The sequence below is a fragment of the Gymnoscopelus microlampas genome (genome assembly GCF_963454915.1).
Source record: "Gymnoscopelus microlampas genome assembly, chromosome: 20".
NCBI lineage: Eukaryota > Metazoa > Chordata > Actinopteri > Myctophiformes > Myctophidae > Gymnoscopelus > Gymnoscopelus microlampas.
Genome location: NC_139957.1, coordinates 2,710,060 through 2,729,857, shown reverse-complemented (window position 1 = coordinate 2,729,857; position 19,798 = coordinate 2,710,060). Strand labels below are relative to the sequence as shown.

The window sequence follows — 19,798 nt, the reverse complement described above, 5'->3', positions numbered from 1 at the left end:
TCTGCCCGACAGCAACAGTATGCAATGTGGCCCTCTGGAGTGTATGAGTGTGGTATAGTGGCCCTCTCCATCATCAAAGTTGCCCACCGCTGATCTAGATAGATTTGTGGAAAACCTTTATATACTCGTGGCCTTGCACAACGCATCACTATCTCAGTGTGTTTTTCACAATCATGACGCAGCTATTTTTGCTGTTTTTGTGTGACGTAGGCCGTTCATTTCGGAAATTTGGAGATGCAAGATTTCTGCCCGACAGCAACAATGTATCGTATCGTATCATAAAATCAAAGGTCTTTGTCTGCTGGCACGACCTCTAATAAAATCTGCATGAATACAGTGAGCTTCTCCAACACGCCAGGACACAGCTTGTAATGGATAAAAGGCACATAGATCAGCACGCCACTAAACATGAATACAGTCACGTAGAGGTATTCTATTTGGGGGTCGTCTATGATGGGGGCCAGCACAAGGAAAACTGCAGCGATGAGGACCAGTATGGGGAGTAAAATTGGCACCTGTGAAGGGAAACACATAAACATATAACACACAGGACATACCAATCTGCAGTGGTGGAAAAAGTAAATATTGTGAAAATATTGTGAAAATAGCTGAACTACAAGCTCACAACGCCTTCGCGACGCGAGGCGTTGTGAGCTTGTAGATCTGCTATTTTCACAATATTTATCTGTGGAACGGAGTCAAAAAAAATGGGGGGTCCCTATATCAAATAATGATTATTTTGGGGGGGTCTCGGCCTGAAAAGGTTGAGAACCACTGTGCTACAACAAACAACATGGATAGCAACATCTAAAATGACATAGATGCTTTCCCGGCTTGAAAGGTATAATGACACATACAACAACAGGTCTAAATAGATTAAGTAGGAGATACAAAAATAAAAGAAAATAAATGGTAAATGGTGCATTTAGATGCCGCCTTAATCCAAAGAACTTTACAATGTGCATTACATTTTCACACATTCACACACCAACGGCGGAGTAAACCGCGAGGCACTATACTAGCCATGGTTCACATGACGCTCGTCTGTCAAACAAGCGTCATGGAACATTTACATCTGCCACATCTACATAAACGTTCAGATTTCAAATATAAAGTGCTTACCCCCAAGCCACGGATGTTCCGTATTGTTCAATAAAAAGCTTTTTAATCCAATCGCCGGCCATTTTCCCCGAATTTTCTCAGATTTCTTTCAACTACGCGAGACGTGTATTGCACTCTGATACAATACAAAACATAAAAATAATAATAGAAAATGGCCGCTGTTACATCCGTGGCTTGGGGTAAGCACTTTATATTTGAAATCTGAACGTTTATGTAGATGTGGCAGTTGTAAATGTAAAAAAATCACAAGTTCCATGGCTGTCATGGTATGACAGTCATGTTTCAGGGCTAGCGAGGCACCAACCTGCTCGTCTGGACCAATTAAGGGTTCAGTGTCTTGCTCAAGGACACATTTCGACACGAACACTGGGGGAGCTCGGGATTTAACTGGGAACCTTCTGTTTCCCAAGTTGTCACTCTACCTCCTGAGCCCCTTTAATTAGCAGCAAGTGGTATTTTTATGGGCAAACAGATGAAACTGAGATGGACTCACCCTGTAGGGTCTGGGGAGCTCTGGTTTCTTGATCTTGAGATAGAGGAGGCCAGACAATGTGATTGCATAGAAAAACCAGCCACTGAACCTGACAATATATCAATAATGATGGGCTGTTAGACGAAGACAAACATAGGCCTATATAATCTTACACCTAGGTCAAATGGAAATGAAAAGGCCATTGACAAAGAGGAACATAAATACAAACAGGTGAACATGGTGAAACTAACAAGAAGTTCATATTAAATAATAATTACTGGCAAATATCAATAAATAGGATAGGGATGAATAGGGATGCTATGTCCACTTTCAAGTCTTTTAAAAACCCATTAGTATATAATGGCTTTTTTCTAGAAGGAATGGTCAGCTAGTTTTCTGCTTTCCCTCTTATTTTTGGTCTTATTATTTTTGTAATGTTCCTTTGTTTTAAAATTTCCATCGTTGAATTGCCTTTATATTTCCTGTTTAGGTATTGTATGTGAAGTACTACTTGAAAAGTGATATATAAATAAAGTTTATTATTATTATTGTTTATTATTATTACATTAACATCACAGGAATGCGAACAAAACTACAACTATTTAATAAAACCTGTCCTTGCCCTATTGCTTAATGTTTTCTGTCCAATCTGTCTGAAAATACATGTACAATACGTGTCACTTTTCCCTAAAGTAGACACTTCATCTCATCTTCGCTTGTGCACAAAATTCATAAACGTTGTATGTAATGTGAAGTAAACTGACAAGAATGTTACAGCAGTATTTTGACAAAGGTTTGCACGAATAAATACATTAATTGCAAGCTATTTCTATTTACATGTAGGAAATAATGTAAATCTTGCCCCTTAGATCAGTGAGAGATTGCTTATCCTTACCCTAAGTAGTTGACTATACTCTGGAAGTCCCCAGGGATCAGTACTAGAAGGGAAATAGTTGTTGTAAAGATCAACGCTGGAGAAGGGGTCAGTCTATGGACATGGGCCATGGCCAATATACCTGGCTATGAGGAAAGACATGAATGTTAGTATAATTATGATCATGATTCTAATTGGTGTGAATATTAGGAGTCAGCAAAGATTAAATATGTGTATACATGAATCAAGGTCAAGGATGTCCCAGGCTACAGGCTTTTTTACCCTATCCCAGTGGTGTAAAGTAACTAAGTACATTTACTCAAGTAATGTACTTTTTAAAAAGAAGTGAGGTACTTTTGCTTTACTGGAGTATTTCCAATTGTCTGTATTTTTACTTCTACTCCACTACATCTCAGAGGAAAATATTGTACTTTAAACTTTAGTTACTAGTAACTTTGCAGATTTAAATTATTACATTATACAACAAATATTAACCACTATTAGCCCTATTAGCCCTATTTTATATATTTATTTATATGAAAATAGCCGATCTACAAGCTCACAACGTGTCGCATCGCGATTTTCACCGAATGTCCCCCCAGAATAGGGATGCTTTAGGGTTCATGTGGTTAAAGAGAGTCTCACCATGTGTCCTTCCCTTGCAGCGACAAAGCACACACGTCCACCACTGAAGAATGTCCCGTTCAGACAACCAAAAGCAGATAATGCTGCAGCCACTGACATCATCCAACCCCAGCTCCCTAAAACTTTGTTCCTGTTGAAAATACAATAAAATAAAACATGTGTGAAAACACACACACAACTTAAAAAGTTGTGAGTTAAAGATATAAACCATCTCATTACAGTTACAGTTTACAGTTACAACAGTTAGTACATACAACATTAGTTACAACACTAATGAATCATTGCCATGAGAACTTTATCACACCTGATACAACTGGTATGAGAATTGGGATTATGACTTCATTAGTTAGTTGTGTGATTTTATGTTGTATTTTTCATGGTTTGCATTATTTTGCATGTATTTTGTGGTGATTATTGTTTGGATTTATTCAATTATTTCTAGTGTTTGAGTTGCATGTTTCTATCAATTCCACCACTGATGCCAAGCCCAAGTTGAGTAACGACCTGCACCTGGGCAAACTAAAGGCACCTGGGTGAGGGCATGGCAGCCTAATCAAGGGGCAATTAAAACGAGACTGACAGTGACAGAGGCAAGCTGTTCACGAGAGTGAGCTGTTTGAGAGAGAAAAATGTGCTCGAGGGCTGTGGCCTGGCCGGAGGAAGAGCGGCAATGTAAAAAATACAACACAAAATCACACAAGTAAACTAATGAACCAAAAAATACAAATCATAATATCCCAATTTTCAACAACAAAGAAGATTTTTCAAACTTTTATATAGATTTAGCAGTTCCCCCAACATGTTTTTGGTATGTTCCTGTCACTGCCAACTCCTATTGTTTGGTCTGAGGAGGGTGAACCACCTTGTGTCCTTAGATACACATGGAGTCACCAGCTGCTTCTTTTCACCTGACAGTGAGGAGTTTCACCAGCCGGCCATATCCCTCCCAACTCCACACTCTGCTCAACAGGCTGTTTATAGGAACAGTCCGCACTCACAAGATAACATTTCTTTGAATTTTTCCACAGCAGCAGTCTCTGACAATTTCGGCTACTCTGGCTTTTATGCACAATGTTTATAACAACAAATCCATGTGGCAACAAGGTTAACTGCTATCTAGTGTAGCTGACATACCAGAAGGAGCCCATCAGACCAAAACAACGTCACGGGCTGCCTGAGAGACACAGACACTTTTAACCATATTAACACATACAAATGGAAAATGGTACACTTTAGATCCATTTAGAAAATGGTACAAAATGAGACCCATCAGTTTAACACATCGCGTAGTGCACATACTCATCAGCTGCAAAGCAAGGTCATCATTATTATAGTTCTGAATTGTTCAGCAGTTATTCATTTTTATTTCGTTTTGACTCAATTTCAGATTAGTTTTAATTAGTGGTTTATTTTACTTTTATTTTACTAGTTTATTGTTTTATTTTTTGGTTTTAGTTTAGTTTGTATTCGTTTTAGTGTTAGTTTCAGTTGTTCTATTGTAATATGTGTTTGTAAAGCCTCGTTTTTATTTTTTATTTTAAGGGTTAGGGTAGGGTAGGGTAGAGGATATTTTTTTGTTAAAATAAGTGTTAAATTGCTTTATATTCTGATAGTACTCATTGGTGTAGAGTGTTTGTTCAGTAACAGGAGTCTCTCCGTCACTCCAGCTCTTGATTAAACATAACATTTATTTTCAGGGCAGGATACCAATTTTATCCAATCATTCACACAGGATACAGATTTAAAACAATTGGACGTGATGACACAAATAATTGAGCAGACAAAATTGGAATTGGAACACTATAAAAATGAAGCTGATAAATGGGTAATTTCTCCTGATTGGCTGAATATTGGCCACCTACCTGAAAATGTATTTTCTGTTTACTAAAGAGCTGGAGAGATGGGGGAACACTGTCTCTGAACAAACACTCTATAGCAATGATTAGTATCATCAGAATATAGTGCTTTTACCTTTTGTTTTGACCCAAAAAATATCAACTACCTTTTAGTTGACTAAAATGTTTTTCCAATTTAGTTGTAGCCTAATTATTTCGTTTTTAGTTAAAGGGATATTTCACTTTCAAAAATAATTTGGGTCATTTTATCATCTACTCAGGCTTTTGTGAGCCCCCCAGACAGTCTTTAAGTTGCTTGATTCAGTATTTAGATATTTGATATTAATTTTATCAGACACGCCCCCTTCCTATACAAACCCATTATAACTTAAAACTCATTTTTTGGTAGATTCATAGAAAACACCCGCCCTTGGTTCTGGTGACTCATCCAGCCCTCCTAATACGTAAAGGGGCCGTGTTTTTCAATTGCTTTTTTCATTTATTTTATTTAATAATTTTGTTGGATCTAATTTTTTTCATTTTCCAAAAAATATATAAAAAATAAATGAAGAAAATAATTGAAAAAACACAAATCTAACATGGTTAAAATGGAGTTTGAAGTTACAATGGGTTTGTATAGGAAGGGGGCGTGTCTGATAAAATGAATATCAAATATCTAAATATAGCTGCAAGCAGCAATGAGCGGTTTCGAGAAAACTGGCAGAGTGGCAGACTGGCAGACTGGCAGACTGTGACAGAGTGGCAGACTGGCAGACTGTGACAGAGTGGCAGACTGGCAGACTGGAAGACTGTGACAGAGTGGCAGACTGGCAGACTGGCAGACTGTGACAGACTGTGGCAGACTGGCAGACTGGCAGACAGACAGACAGACAGTGACAGAGTGGCAGACTGGCAGACTGGCAGACTGTGACAGACTGGCAGACTGTGACAAGGTGGCAGACTGGCAGACTGTGACAGAGTGGCAGACTGGCAGACTGTGACAGAGTGGCAGACTGGCAGACTGGCAGACTGTGACAGACTGGCAGACTGGCAGACTGTGACAAGGTGGCAGACTGGCAGACTGTGACAGAGTGGCAGACTGGCAGACTGTGACAGAGTGGCAGACTGGCAGACAGACAGACTGTGACAGAGTGGCAGACTGGCAGACTGGCAGACAGACAGACAGTGACAGAGTGGCAGACTGGCAGACTGGCAGACTGTGACAGAGTGGCAGACTGGCAGACTGGCAGACAGACAGACTGTGGCAGACTGGCAGACAGACAGACAGTGACAGAGTGGCAGACTGGCAGACTGTGACAGAGTGGCAGACTGGCAGACTGTGACAGAGTGGCAGACTGGCAGACTGTGACAGAGTGGCAGACTGGCAGACTGGCAGACTGTGACAGAGTGGCAGACAGACAGACAGACAGACAGACAGACAGACAGACAGACAGACAGACAGACAGACAGACAGACAGACAGACTGTGACAAAGTGGCAGAGTGGCAGACTGGCAGACAGACAGACAGTGACAGAGTGGCAGACTGGCAGACTGGCAGACTGTGACCGAGTGGCAGACTGGCAGACTGGCAGACAGACAGACTGTGGCAGAGTGGCAGACTGGCAGACAGACAGACTGTGACAGAGTGGCAGACTGGCAGACTGGCAGACAGACAGACAGTGACAGAGTGGCAGACTGGCAGACTGGCAGACTGTGACAGAGTGACAGACTGGCAGACTGGCAGACAGACAGACAGTGACAGAGTGGCAGACTGGCAGACAGACAGACAGTGTGGCAGACTGGCAGACTGGCAGACAGACAGACAGACAGACAGACAGACAGACAGACAGACAGACAGACAGTGACAGAGTGGCAGACTGGCAGACAGACAGACAGTGACAGAGTGGCAGACTGGCAGACTGGCAGACAGACAGACAGTGACAGACTGGCAGACTGGCAGACTGGCAGACAGTGGCAGAGTGGCAGATTGGCAGACAGACAGTGACAGAGTGAGAGAGAGGCAGACAGACAGACAGACAGACAGACAGACAGACAGACAGACAGACAGACAGACAGGCTACCAGGAGTATGTTTGTAACAAAGTAAGAATTCCAAATAATGATCACCTCATGCATTGTTGGGGACAGGGATCAAACCAGCGACCTTTGGATTCACAGGCTGCCTCTCTTCTTATTGAACTAGAAATATAGCCTCCCTGATGGTGTCTGTTGATATCTATAGGTTTTTCAGTCCGTTATGAACCAAGCCTCTGTTTTGCTAACTACTCTAGATTACTGGTTGACAAATATTTAGCAATAAAGTTTTGTTTTGTGTTCTTGGAATGGAAAGTAGTGAAAATAGTTGATCTACAAGCTGACAATGTGTTGCTATCTGAAAAGTTGTGAGATTGTAGATTGGCTATTTTCACAAGAAAGTATGTTGTATATAAAAAAAACAACTAATCTCAAAAAAGCATTTCATGTTATTGTTTAAAAGTTGCACATGTCTGAATTAACAGGGTCATGTTTTGTACAATGCAATTTAAATGTAAACTGTATTCAGTGGGATTTGAACCAGGGACCTTCGGCACATGAGGCTCAAACTCTACTGGTGGAGCTATTGAATCCACAAGATCAGACAGTGAGAAAGGAGAATATAACAAAACAAAACAAAAGGGCGAATGAAGTACGTCATGCATTAAAAATAACTACTTTCAAGTATACATTTCTCGTTATTTTTAACAATTGCACATGCATTTATTGATACAGTCATGTTGTGTGCAATGCAATTATAAGTCTACATGAGGTGGGATTCGGACCGGCGACCCTGTGGTTTCAAGGCAGATGATTAAGCGATCAAGCTATTGAACCAACACACCTGAACCTGTGAAAAAGGGCCTCAAACATTTATTTGACACAGTTTCACGCAAATTGCTCAGAAATCCTTGGTTTAAATATTTTTCAAACTGCTCAATACATTTCGGAATGGAAACTAGTGAAAATAGTCGATCTACATGCTCACAACGCGTTGCTATCTAAAAAGGTGTGAGATTGTAGATCAGCTATTTTCACAAGAAAGTATGTCATACATAAAAAACAACTACTCTCAAAAGCAATTCATGGTATTGTTTAAAAATTACACATGTCTGAATTAACAGGGTCATGTTTTGTATAATGCAATTTAAATGTAAACTGTGACAAGTGGGGTTTGAACCGTGGACCTTTGGCACATGAGACTAACACTGTATTGATCAAGCTATTCAATCCACAGCCTTGGTCAGTGAGAAGGGAGAATCCAACAAAACAAAACAAAACAAAAGAGGGAATGAAGTACATCATACATTGAAAACAACTACTCTCAATAAGCGTTTCATTTAACAATTGCATGTTTATTCATTGATACAGTCATGTTGTGTGCAATGCAATTGAGTTGAGGTCTGCATGAGGTGAGATTTGAACCGGCAACCCTGTGGTATCAAGGCAAATGATTAAGCCATTGGGCCAACAGACCCGAACTGATGAAAAGGGAGTTCACACACATGACACACTTTCACGCAAATTGCTCAGAAATGCTGGATTTAAATATTTTTCAAACTGCTCAAAATTGCAGACAATCTAAGGGCGGAGCTTACTGGTCAAAGTGATAGATATGTTCCTCATTGATACAGTCATGTTGTGTGCAATGCACTTATAATGAAGTCTACCTGAGGTTGGATTCGAACCAGCAACCCTGTGGTTTCAAGGCAGATGATTAAGCTATCAAGCTATTGAACCTACACACCTGAACTAGTGAAAAGGGAGTTCACACACATGACACACTTTCACGCAAATTGCTCAGAAATCCTGGATTTAAATGTTTTTCAAACTGCTCAAAATTGCAGACAATCTAAGGGCAGAGCTTACTGGTCAAAGTGATACATGTGTTCCTCATGAGTCAAGGCACATGTGTAAGCAGGTTTAACGGCTGTCGGCCAAACGAGGCATGACTTTTGCCTGTTTAAAGTTTGCATTTTCAAAAAATTGCTATAGCGCCCCCCTTTGACCAATTGGAGTAAGATTGGTTTCAGTGATACTTGGAATGACCTTCTACAATATTGCAAAGTGTCAAACAAATGCGAGTCTGCATGTATGTTTTAGGGGCAGATGAATAATTGTCATAAAACTGCAATTTTCATTGGCTTATAAAAGCTTAACGTTTTCACTTATGGAAAATCCGCTTGCTCACGTCTGTCGGCATTGGTCCAAAGTTCATGTGTATACAGTTTCGTACAGATTGCTCAATCTGTACGAAGGAAGAGTCTTTTTTACTGCTTTTCATAGAATTCGAAATGGTGGGAGATCTAAAGGTCAGAGGTCAAAAGTCAGAGTGTGAAAGTTGTTAGGCATGAGGAGACGCATGTGTGCATCAAAGTTTCATGGCTGTGGGTCAAACAGGGCATGAGTTGTACCTGTTCAAAGTTGGCATATTTCAATTGAGTGCTACAGCGCCACCCTTTGGCCAATGTTTGTGAGTTTCGGGTTTTCGCTGTTTGGCATAGCCCTCTACCATATTGCCGAATTTCATAAAAAGTGACCACGCGGTTAGGCCAGAACTGGCAAAACCGGCGGAAGAATAATGAACTCTTACAGATGTAATAAGGCTTCGAGCCTATTGGCCTCGAAACCTTAATAATAATGAAAGTGTAGAGATGTAATAGGGTTCGAAGCCTGATAGGCTCTCGAAACCTAAAAAGAGGGAATGAAGTACATCATACATTGAAAACAACTACTCTCAATAAGCATTTCATTTAACAATTGCATGTTTATTCATTGATACAGTCATGTTGTGTGCAATGCAATTGAGTTGAGGTCTGCATGAGGTGAGATTTGAACCGGCGACCCTCTGGTATCAAGGCAGATGATTAAGCCATTGGGCCAACAGACCCGAACTGATGAAAAGGGAGTTCACACACATGACACACTTTCACGCAAATTGCTCAGAAATAGTGGATTTAAATGTTTTTCAAACTGCTCAAAATTGTAGACAATCTAAGGGCGGAGTTTACTGGTTAACAATTGCACATGTATTCATTGATACAGTCATGTTGTGTGCAATGCAATTATAATGAATTCTACATGACGTGGGATTCGAACCAGGAACCCTGTGGTTTCAAGGCAGATGATTAAGCCATTGGGCCAACAGACCTGTACTAGTGAAAAGGGAGTTTACACACATGACACACTTTCACGCAAATTGCTCAGAAATCCTTGGTTTAAATGTTTTTCAAACTGCTCAATATATTTCGGAATGGAAACTAGTGGAAAATAGTCGATCTACAAGCTCACAACGCGTTGCTATCTAAAAAGGTGTGAGATTGTAGATCGGCTATTTTCACAAGAAAGTATGTCATACATAAAAAACAACTACTCTCAAAAGCATTTCGTGTTATTGTCTAAACATTGCACATGTCTGAATTAACAGGGTCATGTTTTGTACAATGCAATTTAAATGTGAACTGTAATAAGTGGGATTCGAACCAGGGACCTTTGGCACATGAGACTCACACTCTACTGGTGGAGCTATCCAATACACAGCCTTAGACAGTGAAAAGGGAGAATCCAACAAAACAAAACAAAAGTGCGAATGAAGTACGTCATACATTGAAAATAACTACTTTCAAGTATTCATTTCTCGTCATCTTTAACAATTGCACATGTATTCATTGATATAGTCATGTTGTGTGCAATGCAATTATAATTAAGTCTACCTGAGGTGGGATTCGAACCGGCTACCCTATGGTTTCAAGGCAGATGATTAAGCGATCAAGCTATTGAACCAACACACCTGAACCTGTGAAAAAGGGCCTCAAACATGTATTTGACACAGTTTCATGCAAATTGCTCAGAAATCCTGGATTTAAATGTTTTTCAAACTGCTCAAAATTGCAGACAATCTAAGGGCAGAGCTTACTGGTCAAAGTGATACATGTGTTCCTCATGAGTCAAGGCACGTGTGTAAGCAGGTTTAACGGCTGTCGGCCAAACGAGGCATGACTTTTGCCTGTTTAAAGTTTGCATTTTCAAAAAATTGCTATAGCGCCCCCCTTTGACCAATTGGAGTAAGATTGGTTTCAGTGATACTTGGAAGGACCCTCTACAATATTGCAAAGTGTCAAACAAATGTGAGTCTGCATGTATGTGTTAGGGGCAGATGAATAATTTAAAAAAAGCTGCAATTTTCATTGGCTTATAAAAGCTTAACGTTTTCACTTATGGAAAATCCGCTTGGTTACGTCTGTCGGCATTGGTCCAAAGTTCATGTGTATACAGTTTCGTACAGATTGCTCATAAATCCCAGGAGGAGTAGGCTTTTTACTGCTTTTTACTGCTTTTCATAGAATTCGAAATGGTGGGAGATCTAAAGGTCAGAGGTCAAAAGTCAAACAGTGAAAGTTGTTAGGCATGAGGAGACGCATGTGTGTATCGAAGTTTCATGGCTGTAGGTCGAAAAGGGCATGAGCTGTACCTGTTCAAAGTTGGCATATTTCAATTGAGTGCTACAGCGCCACCCTTTGGCCAATGTTTGTGAGTTTCGGGTTTTCGCCGTTTGGCATAGCCCTCTACCATATTGCCGAATTTCATAAAAAGTGACCACGCGGTTAGGCCAGAACTGGCAAAACCGGCGGAAGAATAATGAACTCTTACAGATGTAATAGGGTTCGAAGCCTGATAGGCTCTCGAAACCTAATTACTGAATCAAGCAACTTAAAAACTGTCCGGGGTGCTCCCAAAAGTCTGAGTAGACAATAAAATTACCACATCCCTGCTGAAAACTTCAACAGAAAAGGGAGTTTTTGTCTTACCCCCATGTAACCGCTACAGCACTGGAGGACATCAGCTCCCTGGGCGTCAGCACTGTCAGGTAGCTCACATTCACCAGGAGATACAACACTGTCACCGTGGGAACAGCTATCAGAAGAGCTCTGGGAAGGTTCACCTAATTGATACAAAAAAGTCACAACTGTTGGTAGTTTATTCATCAAAATACCAGTGGTGGAAAGTAACTAAATACATGTGCTCAAGTACTGTACTTAAGTACACATTTGAAGAATTTTTGCTTTACTGGAGTATTTCCAATTTTCTGTATTTTCACTTCAACTCCATTACATCTCAGAGGCAAATATTGTACTTTTACTCCACTACAATTATTTGAAAACTTCAGTTATTAGTTACTTTGTAGGTTTTGCTTTTTATTACAAAACATACATTAAAGGTAGGGTAAGTGATTTTCTTTGGTTAAAATAAGTGTTAAATAGCTCTATATTCTGATTCAGTTACAGGAGTCTCCTTGTCTCTCCACCTCTTTATTAAACAGAAAATGCATTTTCAGTTCAGTTTCAGTTTCATTTCCAGTTGTATCCAATCTGGATAGAGAACTCAGGCAGGATACAGATTAAACAAGTACAATTGAAAGTTATGACACAAAGAAAAAATGAGCAGACAAAATTGGAACTGGAACACTATCAAAATTAAGCTGATAAATGGGTACTCTTTAGTGTTTGGCTGAGATTTTCTCACCTACCTGAACATGTATTTTCTGTTTATTAAAGAGCTGGAGAGACGGGGAGACTCCTGTTACTGAACAAACACTGACACTCTAGCAATGATTACTACCAGTAAGACTCCCTAATCGGGAGATAAGCGACCGTAGGTCACATGTATACAAAAGAGGGCTGTAACGGCGATTGGTTCCTAGTTGTGTGGGCAATGTATAGTTTTGTTTGGTGGTCTAAGAAATGTGGTGGCAGGCATGTTGATGACATGAGTGTACACATACTGTGTAGTGTGTAGCAATTTGCGTGTTTTTAGGGGCAAAACTGTAGGAGTAGTGGGCAAAAATGTGTTGTGAAAAGCGGCCTGAAGGTGGCGCTAGAAGAGGGCCATGTGAGAAATTAGGGGTGGGGTGTCCGCGTTGCCTTGGCGGACGAATAGGTACCGGCCGCGGCTCTCCCGGACGCTCCTAGCCCGAGTTACGGCATTTTATGTGAGCTGCAGTGGCAGGGGGTCCTCCACTGGGGGCGCCACCACTTTTGCATCCGTTCTGGAGCACCAGGAGTGGGTGGTCCCCGGGAATGCCCCGTGAGCAGCCCCGTTGGGGTGGTCATTTGGTAATTTGTCCACATGTGCTCATTTTTTACACTTGGGGGTCCCCGAGGCAGCTGGGGGTCCCTGGAGCTCCGGGGGTCCTTGGAGGGTGTAGTTTGGCAGGTAAGGAGTGTGTGTGCAAAATCTGGCATGGATCGGGGCAACGGGTGCGGAGATATGAGCAGGGCAAAAGTGTGACGGGACGTGTGTGACGGAGGGACGGGGTGACGCACGGACACCTGGAGCAGGTTTCTATAGTAAATGCGACCTACGGTTGCAATCAGAATATAGAGCTTTAACATTTTAACAAAAAACTTTTTGTTTTAAACAAACAATATGACCCTAGCTGTAACCACTTCAGCCCTATATACATTTCGTCCATTTGAAAATAGCCGATCTACAAGCTCAAAATGCGTTGCGAATCGCGACGCATTGTGACTGACCCGCCATGCGTCGCAATGCCATGCATTGTGAGCTTGTAGATCGGCTATTTAAAAAAAATATTTTTATGCACTTGAACACTTGAAATGGGACATTCTGTATAATGACTACTTTTACTTTTGGTACTTTAAGTACATTTTGATACCAATACTTTTGTACTTTTACTCAATTCAATTTTGAATTCCGGACTTTTACTTGTAACAGAGGACTTCTACATTGCAGTATTGATACTTTTACTTAAGTAAAACATTTGAGTACTTTTCCCACCACTGTAACTAAAATAGCGGTGACACATTAAATAATTCACTTCTTACCTCTGGACGTTTCAGCTCTTCCGTCACGTAATTCAGATTGTTCCAGCCGCCATAGGCCCACAATCCCTGGTAGAAAGCAATGCCAATGGGACTGATGCCCACATTTGTGTTGGCAAAGGAGTCTTCAAAGTTGTCAGTGTGTCCCTTGACGAGCATCACCACGCCTCCTACAACAATCACAACCAGAGACAGGACCTTGGCCAACGTGAAGAACACCTGGACCGACAGTGAAGAACGGACGTTCAAGCAGTTGACCGTGGCCAGCACGATTATCGCAGCGGCGGCCACGCACTTCACCACCCGTACCGGAGGGGCGCAATCCAAATAGAAAGGGGCCACGGCGTATTGAGCGAAACTCAGCGCGACGCCGGCCACGCCCGCGGGTCCCACGAGTAACACCGAATTGAAGATTAACATGAAGGCGAGGAACGGACCCGACGTTCGGAGGATGTAGACGTACTCTCCTCCCGACTCGCGGATAACGGTTCCCAGCTCGGCGTAGCAGAGCGATCCCATGATCGCCAGCAGGCCGCAGCAGGCCCAGATCACCAGGCTGGCCCCGGGGCTGCCGACGTTGGACAGCACCGACTGGGGACACATGAAGATCCCCGATCCGATCATTGACCCGGCGACGAGGGACACGGCTCCGATCAGTCCTATTTCCCGTTTCAGACTGAGTTTCTCGGTCTTGTCGTCCATTGTTACAGTGGACAGCGCGCTTCTGCCTGACACGTTCACCTGTTGTTGAACAGGATCAGTGTGGCAAACTCTGATTACGGCACGACGTCCTCAGCGAGAGCAAACGCACTCAGACATGTTATTACTCACTGTACCATGCTATTTGGAAGACTTAGCGACAAAGCCTGCCACCACTTTTCAAATTCAGTGACGCTACCTTGCAATTTATATTGTTTGCACAAGTCTAATCGTCCACTCATCTAATGACTGGGTGAGCATTTGAATGGCAGGACTGAAGAACCTGTGTGTACTCAAAGGTAGAAAAATGGAATGATGTCTGATAGAGCTGATAAGGGAATGAAAATCCTGCTCTATGTTGATAAAAACTCTTTCTAGTTGAACAGCTGAAAGCCCAGAGTAAACAAAGATGAGACGGAATCAAGCAGACACAGGCTGGTTCTCGAGTTAAAAAGTTGACATTGCATAAAGAGGGAGAATCAATACACAAGGCACCGTACAGCAAGAATATCTCTCTGACTAAACAGTCAAAGAACACAATAGTTATACACACAAAGGAAGTTGTTACCCCACATCAGCTCTGACGATGACAACTGGCCATGTAGAGCCCGCTCATAAGTTGAGAGAGAAGATGGCATAGTGGTGGTGTGACAGTTTATTTTGGACAAACAGCAGTGGTGGTAAAAGTACTCAAATGTTTTACTTAAGTTAAAGTATCGATGCTGCAATGTAAGTACTCTGTTACAAGTAAAAGTCCGGAATTCAAACTTTACTTGAGTACAAGTACAGAAGTATTGGTATCAAAATGTACTTAAGTAAAAGTACAAAAATGTTTGAAAATAGCAGAGCGGTGCGGCGCGTTGTGAGCTTGTAGATCGGCTACAGCCTAGGTAAAAAATAGGGCTAAAGTGGTTAATGTATGTTTCATAATGTAATAATTTATATCTGCAAAGTACCTAGCTAAAGTATTCAAATAATTGTAGTGAAGTAAAAGTACAATATTTGCCTCTGAGATGCAGTGGAGTAGAAGTAAAAGTATCTCAAAATTGTACTTAAGTACATTACTTGAGTAAATGTACTCAGTTACGATACAGCTGTTATTGTATTCCTTGAGAGATAACCAATGATACTAATGAAGGCTCTGTTCCATTTCATGTAGCACAGTGGTTCTCACACCTTTTAATTTCAAGGACCCCCATAACTCTGAGAGTGTACAAACCTTTTAAGGGGCCATTTGGAACCCCCTGAAGGAACCATTAGGGTCCCTGGACCACACTTTGAGACCCACTGGTGAAAGATTGGCAAAAGAAAAAGAACAACAACAAAAAAAAGGCTACACAATACTTCTGAGAGTCATTTGACCAATTAATGGGATGACCAACAAAAAATTCTGCCTTGTTTGTTGTGGCAAACTATTCAACCTCCATAAATGGACCATTTGACCAATCAACAGTCCCAGACAGTCAGCAAGTCTCAGACAACAGTGCAGTGGTCTCATGACAAAGGGAGCGTCTAAAGTGGCGTACATACTAGACGGAGATGGGGATTGACGTACAGTACGTCGGGGGTGAGAAACTGGTACGTTCTTTACGTCAGTGCATTCATAGTTTTACACGTTTCTTATGCGTGATTAGGGCCAAGAAGCTATTCATCCTCCAGAGGGAAGCAGTGAAGGTACGTCAGGTTGAGCTCAGCTCAACCTGACGGATGACATAATCGACCGACAACCCCCCCATCCCCCCTCCCCTTTTTGTTCTCCCCCTTCCGTTCCTTATGCTCTTAAGTCGAGTATGAATAGGCCTTAAGCCAGTGGTTCTCAAAGTGGGGCCCTTGGAGGTGGTTCCAGGAGGTCCCCCAGCAAAATGATCGATAGTTAAGAACCAAATGGACCCCTACCGGTCTGTAAGTGGAACCCAATGGGCGTCTGTGGCCCTAAAAGCATGCCAAACTGGGGGTCCTTGACATTAAAAAGTTTGAGAACCTCTAAATGAACTCCAGCCCCTCGTATTTCACATCCTCTACAGTATTTTGGTTTCGGGTAAGAGGAGTCCATCTAGCCGCTAGATGGACGCATAGATGGACAAAACATCACAGCCTTCACGCTAGATTCTAGCAAGAACTCTGAGAGTGTACAAATGGAACCAAATGGACCCGTAAGGGTCCATTTGGTTCCATTTGTACACTCTCAGAGTTACACACCTTTTTTAAGGGGCCATTTGGAACCCCCTCAAGGAACCATGAGGGTCCCTGGACCACACTTTGAGACCCACTGGTGTAACAGAGTGTTTCCAGCGACATGCACAATATCAGCACCCTGACTCTGTTTGACCAGAATGGAACAGAGCCTTCATTAGTATCATTGGTAACACCAGTGAAGGAAGTAAGAAGAGGCCCAATTTCTCTCCAAAATGGCTGCTGTGCATAGAGCATTATTCATTGATAAAGGAGATAAATCAATGTCTGTCTGGGGAAGTATGGATAAGCAATAAACAGTCAAAAACAAAGGAAAAGATATGAAGGTATGTTGTCAATTCTACTGTCAATTAGAAGAGAAATTCAAATTCAAGAATTGCAGTGCTAAAGCTGCTGCAATCCATATGTTGTGTGTGAATAAAACATTATATTATGTATGGAAGAGTCCTGGTGGTCCTGGTGACAGGTAATAATGACAACAATGACAAGGTGTAAACGGCATAATGTCTTATGTTGTGTATGTTTATCTATTGTTGTTCCCATTTATTTATTGATTGTGTTTATTGCTGACAATCCATGCATTCATTATTGACTGTTGTACAATTTTGAGGTATTGTACTTTACTTGAGTATTTCCAATTTCCAATACTTTTACTTCTACTCACAATACTTTTACTTCTACTCGCAATGCTTCGCATCGCATTGTGAGCTTGATCTGCTATTTTGAAAGGATTTTTATACATTTTATACGTTTGAAAACTTGTGAAATGGGACATTCTGCATATTGAGTACTTTCTACTTATGATACCAATACTTTTGTACTTTTACTCAATTACATTTTGAATTCTGGACTTTTACTCGTAGGAGTTTTTCTACATTGCAGTATTGATACTTTTACTTAAGTAAAACAATTAGGTACTTTTTCCCACCACTGCCTAGGACCAACCAGTCTGAAGACCATGAGCAGAGGCAAGACTACACGATATTACAATTATTGTGTGGGGAATTCAGGAATTGGCATATAACGACTAATTTGGGAGAAAAGGGGCAAAAGAAAAAGAACAACAACAAAACAAGGCTACACAATACTTCTAGTCATTTGACCGACAAAAAAAAGCTTCCTTGTTTGTTATATTCAACTATTCAACCTCCATAAATGGATTATAACAACAGTCCCAGACAGTCAGCAAGTCTCAGACAACAGTGCAGTGGCCTCATGACAAAGTGAGCGTCAGTGGTTCGCAAAGTGGGGTCTGGGGAGCCCCAGGGGCCCTTGTGGTGGTTCCAGGGGGTCCCCAGCAAAATGATCGATAGTTAGCAACCAAATGGACCCTTACCGGTCTGTACGTGGAACCCAATGGGGGTCCGTGGCCCTAAAAGCATGCCAAACTGGGGGTCCTTGAAATTAAAAAGTTTGAGAACCTCTAAATCAGTGGTCCGGGGACCACCAGCGGTCCTTGAGGGGGTTATAGGGGGTCCACAGACAAATGAATACTTAGGAACCAAATTGACCCTTGTGTGTCTGTGAACCAAATGGACCCTAATGGTCCATTTGGTTCCATTTGTACACTCTCAGAGTTAAATGTACACTGATGATGATACTACAGTGTAGATTGGGACCCCCGAGAAATCAAAATGGTGCCATATCTTTTCAAATTGGGGTCCCTGGGCTAATATATGTTTCAATTTGGGGGTCCTTGACACAAAAAAGGTTGAAAACCACTGCTCTAAATGAACTCCAGACCCTCGTATTTCACGTCCTCTATTTTGGTTTCGGGTAATAGGATGCGTCCGTCTAGCGTGAAGGCCGTGATGTACGTGGCGGTAGTCTGGGCCACCTCTTTTGACCTGAGCGCAAGGATGATCCGGTCCTCCGTGTTGGGGACGAATTTAAAGGAGGAGAATCCGAGGGCGGGGTTTTGCGGCCCCACGCGTTTCACGGTAACGTCTTGGAAATCCGCCGACGAGCTGATGACCATGTTCGTGCCACGCTGCTCGTCCGCCGTCTCCTCGTAGTGCTCCCTGCTGGCGTGGCGAGGGAGGAAAAACCAACGCCGCAGGACGGGGCTCCAGGCCGCCGCCTCGTGGAGGAGGTAGCCCGGCGGTTCGAGCCCGGCGGCGGACCGCAACGCATCGTACTTGGCCTTCCAGTCCTCGTGCCGAACGTCCCCGCCGCGGCCCACCACTTTGACCCACTCCGGGTCGTGGTGGAGAACCTTGCCCCCCGTGGTGGTCCACTCCTTCCCCAGCCCCCCGACGTACAGGTGCTCGTCCTTCACCGTCATCCACTCGCCTTTGAACCCTTTGGCCACGGAGCCGTTCCCGTCGGCCAGGATGACCCACGGGACGGCCCGGTCGCCGTCGATGTGGTACACGACGCCTGTGCGGTCGTCGACACTGTACAGCTTCCCGTTGAACGCCACCAGCTCCGACAGCTCCATGCCCCTCCCCTGTTCGGCCAGGTGGCTCTCCAGCACCGCCCTCTCCCGGTCCCACTCCACCGACGCCTCGAGGCCGCTGTGGGACACCGTCAGGTAGCCGCGCCGCAGGTAGCTGAACCACGTCAGGTTCTTGCCGCCGCTGCGGGACCTCGTGTCGAGGTCGGCGATGACCCCGATGCGGTAGCGGATGCCCTGTTCCGTGTGCTCGGGAGGGCTGAGCGGGTAGGTGTGGTTGTAGCCGATTGTAGGCTGATGCGGGCCGTGCGGACGGGACCACAGCGCGAAGAGCAGGAACACGAGGGCAGCGGCCGCTGTCAAGATCACGATAGACCGCCACTTGAAGCGGAAGCGGCGGTCGATAGTGTTGGCCATGGGAGGCGACGTCGTGGGGAGATAGCCGATCATTTCACAATCAAAAGGGGTTATGGTCTCCTATTGGGCCGTTATCTAATATATTGGTAACTACACCCTAAGGTGAATCTCCTCTTTTCTGTATCTGCCCAGTGTTTCCTTACTGCTGCACTGCCTTTGAGTCCTGGATGTCCTCCATGGGATCAGTAAAGGTCTGTCTCGCTTGGTTATTTAGATGTGCTGCTTCTAATCCGTTCGTTTACTTACCAGAAAAATAACCTCAGTGCTGTAC

At 42.9% G+C, this 19,798-nt stretch overlaps 2 protein-coding genes across 2 annotated transcripts; both read right to left on the bottom strand.

Moving 5' to 3' along the window:
- On the bottom strand, positions 1-14,525 carry LOC311035933 (b(0,+)-type amino acid transporter 1-like; the record flags this gene model as incomplete). Its single annotated transcript, XM_084044438.1, has 6 exons — positions 1-515; positions 1,616-1,703; positions 2,490-2,614; positions 3,114-3,243; positions 11,790-11,923; positions 13,827-14,525. The coding sequence occupies 6 exons, from the start codon at positions 14,523-14,525 to the stop codon at positions 285-287; spliced, it is 1,407 nt and encodes a 468-aa protein (XP_083900564.1). The 3' UTR covers positions 1-284.
- Positions 14,526-18,441: 3,916 nt separating this feature from the next.
- On the bottom strand, positions 18,442-19,560 carry LOC311036959 (soluble calcium-activated nucleotidase 1-like; the record flags this gene model as incomplete). The annotated part of the gene is made up of 1 exon (XM_084045968.1): positions 18,442-19,560. One exon carries the CDS (start codon positions 19,558-19,560, stop codon positions 18,442-18,444), a length of 1,119 nt encoding a protein of 372 aa, XP_083902094.1.
- Between the last annotated feature and the right edge of the window lie 238 nt (positions 19,561-19,798).